The sequence below is a fragment of the Epithele typhae genome, assembly GCF_022376455.1.
Source record: "Epithele typhae strain CBS 203.58 chromosome Unknown BXZ73scaffold_395, whole genome shotgun sequence".
Classification (NCBI taxonomy): domain Eukaryota; kingdom Fungi; phylum Basidiomycota; class Agaricomycetes; order Polyporales; family Epitheliaceae; genus Epithele; species Epithele typhae.
Window position 1 is genome coordinate 1 of NW_025954586.1, and position 4,954 is coordinate 4,954.

At 58.9% G+C, this 4,954-nt stretch overlaps 1 protein-coding gene across 1 annotated transcript; it reads left to right on the plus strand.

Moving 5' to 3' along the window:
* Positions 1-318: 318 nt before the first annotated feature.
* BXZ73DRAFT_84890 (uncharacterized protein) lies at positions 319-2,096 on the plus strand (the record flags this gene model as incomplete). The annotated part of the gene is made up of 8 exons (XM_048023997.1): positions 319-430; positions 459-537; positions 560-570; positions 935-956; positions 1,352-1,375; positions 1,435-1,463; positions 1,619-1,710; positions 1,785-2,096. 8 exons carry the CDS (start codon positions 319-321, stop codon positions 2,094-2,096), a joined length of 681 nt encoding a protein of 226 aa, XP_047870606.1.
* Positions 2,097-4,954: the final 2,858 nt, after the last annotated feature.

Here is a 4,954-nt window from a genome sequence, read left to right on the forward strand (position 1 = left end):
GATCCACAGTCAATCCCAGTGAGAACGCTCCCTATCCGGAGCTATATGGAGCTATATGTAGATATCCCCACCTATCTTGACCAATTGGTCTGACATTTAGCGCCAGTGCTCTCGAGAGTTTGACGCATTGACATGTAGAACAATTCTCACAAAGCACAAGCGTGCCTTCGCGAATTGTGATTTTGGAGTGAGCTGTTGTGCGCTCGCACATTTCTCTCTTGTCTGTCCGCCGTCCAGGCGGGCGGCTCTCGCGGTCACATGATCTTTTTCGATGTGTCTCGGCCGGAATTCTTCCTTGGAGACTCACCAATGCGTATCATGTTGCAGTGCCCCTTGCCCGACAACGTCTCCGATATCCTCACCATTTGTATGGATTTTATTCAGCCGAAGGGACGAGCCATTGTCGTCTCATCTGTGCTTGATTGCAAGAGTTAGTACACTTACTACAGCATCAACAGTGGCACGCACTCGATTTTCACGCCTCCGCGAGCTCCTGCGCGAGCTGGACGCCCCCAGCCTTCACTGCGCTCATGCGCTGTGAGTGCCTGCCGTGGTGTAGGTACGACGAGCGTAAGTTGTAACGGGGACTCGGGAGATCGGAGGGCGTGACATGATGTGTCGCATCAGAGCACGTGACGCCCACTGGGACCGCGCCGCCCGCGCGGAGGCCGCGACATTTCTCTCTTCTCCCATATCCACCACCTTCCCTCTGCCGGCCCCTATGCAACCAGAGACATCCCCTTCATACCGTTGCCTCTCATAACCCATGGTATCTTCTTCCCTTTCTTCTTCCTCTACCTACCAAGCGTCAACAAGATTCCTTCGGTCAAGCCGGTCCCTGAGTGGGTATATGCGCTCAAATATTTCACTCTCTGACGTATTGCTGCATCTCCAGATTCATTGCACCATAGGGCCTTCAACTATTAGTGCATAGGCTTAGTGATTGGGATTTGTCAGTGAGTGCTTTCATTTATGGTATGGAGCGGTCGTAGACAGCCCGCACTTGGAGACGTCGGAGTCAGTCGGTTTCTTTAAGTACGCTTTTCATTCTTATTTCGGTGTCCTCCCTTCCTTTGCCCATTAATATCCCGTCCGTTACGCCCCTACATCCGTCACTGCCCTCCTGCGATCTCGAAGCCGCTATCGCGCACCTTTCGTTGCTGCCCTACATCTCCACCCCACATCGCGCGGTCACGCTACGTCCTCGCGCGCGTGGCCTGTCGCTCTATTGCACCGCGCTTAGTTGCTCGCGCCCGCACCCAGCCGTCTTGCACTCACAGTCCCGTGCTCCCTCTATCCCCTGTTTTCGTCCTCACCTCGGTCGCTGACTGGTTGGTCGCAATTCTCACAGGGACTGGGTGCACGACAACCTCAGGTGAGTTTATGCCGACTATATGTGCCCCTCATCGCGTTCAGTTTCGTATCTTTCGACAGAACATCAGACCTTGTAGGCCCTCAATCTGGTGAGCCGTTTTAGCTAGTACCTCTAGCTGCCTTCTAGCTGCAGGGAACTGAGGGCCCGGAACGCCCCCACCAGTGGCTCATTAACCCCATAACGCCACTTGTCGAGCCCGCGACACCCCCCGCTGATCCTAGAACGACGCCATTTGCTGCACAGTCCACGCGGAGAGCAAGGGCGCTCTCCTCCACATGGTCTTCGCAGACGCAGGCGACAAGCTCGAGCTCGTCGTCGTCGAGGACATCACCGTCGTGCGTCCCCCGCCTCCCTCCCCCTGTCGCCCCTCTCCCTGACACGCCCCAGACCCACGCCGACACCAACCCAGCCGGGCGCGTTCGACGACGCCGTCCTCCACACCGCCTCCCCCTTCCACTTCCACGCCGACGACCTCGCGAAGCTTATCACACCCGCCGTTGCCGGCATGACCGGCATCCTAGCCTCCGCTGCTGCGCACGCCGGCCTGCACCTCCAGCGCGTCGTCGTCATGAGGCCGTGCGCCGCCAGTGCTCACCCCGGGCGATGCCTCAGGACGCGTGTTCGCCGAGACGGACTGGAACGAGGCGAGGTCGAGGCCGTCGGGTGCGCCGTAGAGAAGTACATCTTGGTTGGGAGCACGGCATCGCCCATCAAATCATGATGTGCCAGTGCGCGAAGCGGGACGGGGAGGTTGGACGCGCGGGCAGAGAAGGCGAGGGTGTGTGGGCGATGGCGAGGGCGCGAGGGAGGTGGTCGGACGGCGCACGTGTACGATATCAAACGTCAATGAATTGGTGCAGATATGTGCAGATATATCGGGCCCTTGTTGCACGTGGTTTCGTTGAAAAGGCCCGTCGATAGCTAGGGACAGATGGCAATAGGTGGCATCTATCCCCATAATTGTCAGTGGCGTGTCAATCGTTGCGGATAGATGGGGATAGGCGGACATTTATGAAAACCTACGCAATGAGGCATTCAGCAATATCGACCTATCCCCAGCAATCTGGGTCGTTGAGATAGCTCCAGATAGCTCCGGATAGGGGGCGTTCTCACTGGGAGTCAATGTCGCAATGGCTAACTTGACAGAATCCTCACTGTGTACAAATGGCACAACGCTGTTCAAACAGACCCAAGCCTCGTCCGGCGCGATACGTGAGCAGATATGATCAGATGATTTGCGCGATCGGACGCCATTCGTAGAAAAACATTGGCCCATATTAGCCACCAAATCCCCTATCTTCTTCGATGCGCTAAACTACAACAATTACGCCTGGCTACAGCAAAGACTCTTCCATAGAGCCAAAAACCTCGGCTACGAAGCTAGGCACCTTGCTGCTGGAGAGCTACTCCAAGAGAGGGGACTCGTCGACGTTAAGGATGGTCCAGGTGAAGAAGCGAATCGCCTCGATAAAACCTTCTCCGCGCAGAGCTAGAGCAGGCGTTCCGTCAGTGAGTGGAGATGGTCGGGAGAGCACTGGTGGCGAACCTTCATTGATGGTGTGACCCCCGTTGAACGAGTCTCCGTTGTTGATGTGCCCGTACCGGAAGATATGCTTCGTGAGCTTCCAGTAATGCTTTGTGTCTGCGCGCACAACATTAATCAACGCACTCCTCTGCTGACTACCAGCACGAGCACGAAAACGCACCTGTGTTGCCCGTCGACATCGACGGCGCGATGAACGTCTTCTTGTCGTACCCCGTCCGGTTCGACGCCCCCAGCACCCCCACGATCGTCCCCGACAGCAGCCTGAACGGCCCGCTCTCGCCCATCGGCGTCAAAGGTGCGGGCTCCAGCGCGGTCCCCCACGCGTCCTCGATGCGCATCGCGCCGGCCTCCTCGCCCGCGCCCGCGATCACTGTGCGCCCGAACGCGTCGAGCGCGAGGCCGAAGCGCGCGGCGACGGGCGCGGCGACGCTCGCGATGCGCGCCTGCAGTTCTGCGATCGAGCTGTGGATGCTCAGTCGGTGGTTGACGATTACTTCCGCGCGCTCCGGGAGCGCGTTCGTCTTCACGCCGCCGCGGACGACATCGACGGCCTGCGTGGTGCCCGCGAGGGGGCCGTACAGCCGGTCGGTGTCCGCGAGGTAGGCTTCGAGCTCGTGCAGGGCCTTGTCCGATTTGTGGGAGCGCCGGATGAGCGCGCGGAAGTGCGAGGGCAGGTCGGGGTCGTGCGCGGCGCGGCATTGGAGCTGTTGGTAGTAGATGCCGGACCGGTTGAGCGAAGGAACGTGCGGGTTGTCTTCGAGCTGCTTGATCATGGCAGCGAGCATGCCGATGCTCTGACAATCACGATGAGAGGACGAATGGTCACGGAGGCGCTTGAACGTACGGTGTGTTCAGGAGGGATGCTAGAGTGTCCTCCTGGCGCTGATATCTCGAAACGAACGTCGAATTTTCCCTTCTCAGCGACACCAGGGGTAGACATGATCACGTCATCAGTGACGGAATAACCACCTAGTTCAACCAGGTCAATGTCGGACTAAGAAGAAGCATGACTTCAACTGACCTCCTTCATCTACCAGAATAGAGAACGCATATTCTCCGTAGGTCGAAAGCAGATAATCACGAATGGCAGTGGCCCCCTACCGCGGGTTAGTACGGCCATGGGTCGATCCGGGAACACTCACGGAAATACCACCACGCTCTTCGTCAATACCATACGCAAGGACGATGGTGCGAGTGGGCTTGAATCCAGCCTGGAGCAGTTCCTCCACAGCCGTTCTGAGGACAGATCAATGAGTAATCCGTGAGTCATCGTCCGCTCAGCTGTTGGCTCACAGGGTGCCAACGAGCCCTGGCTTATCGTCGCAGCTACCACGACCCCAGATGTATTCACCTATAGCGCATTTATTCAGAATGCGCGATCCTTCTACGGCCAGCGGCCAGCGGGTACTCACCATCAAAGTGGCCGGAAAAAGGAGGCTGCAACCACTTGTCCAAAGTCGTGGGCTCCACAGGGACGACGTCTTGGTGGGCAGTGAGCAACGCGGGCTTCAGGGATTCGTCGCTACCCTGCCAGTGGTACACCAGGGCGAACTTGTTGACGTGGGTCTTGCGGAGGTTGGCGTGGCTGTCGTCGGGGTTCGCTCTCGCCTCCACCGCAACGTAGACAACCGAGAGACTCACACCAGAGGAAACGCGTCTCGAGGTACGCGTGCAGCTCCCCAAAGATCTCCCACCGCTCGTCCTGCCCCGGCGGCTTGAGGTCGTCGTACGCGATCGTCCTGCCCCAGCCAGACGCATGTGTCAACAATGACGCGCGCAGCAGCGTTCAGACGACGACTGCAACTCACGGGACCCGGATCGCGCCCCCGAGCGACTCGTACGCCTTCAGCCTGAACGCGTCCATCGCGTACTCCGCCTCCAACGCGTCGAGGAGCGCGCCGTGCCGTACTGGCGCGATCGCGCCCGTCTGCGGGCACACCTCCGCCGCGTAGTCTTCGTGCGCGCCGCCGCCGCCGCACGAGCTAAAGCCGCGCCCGCGCGCGAAGAGGAAGCAGAGCGACAGGACGAGCGCG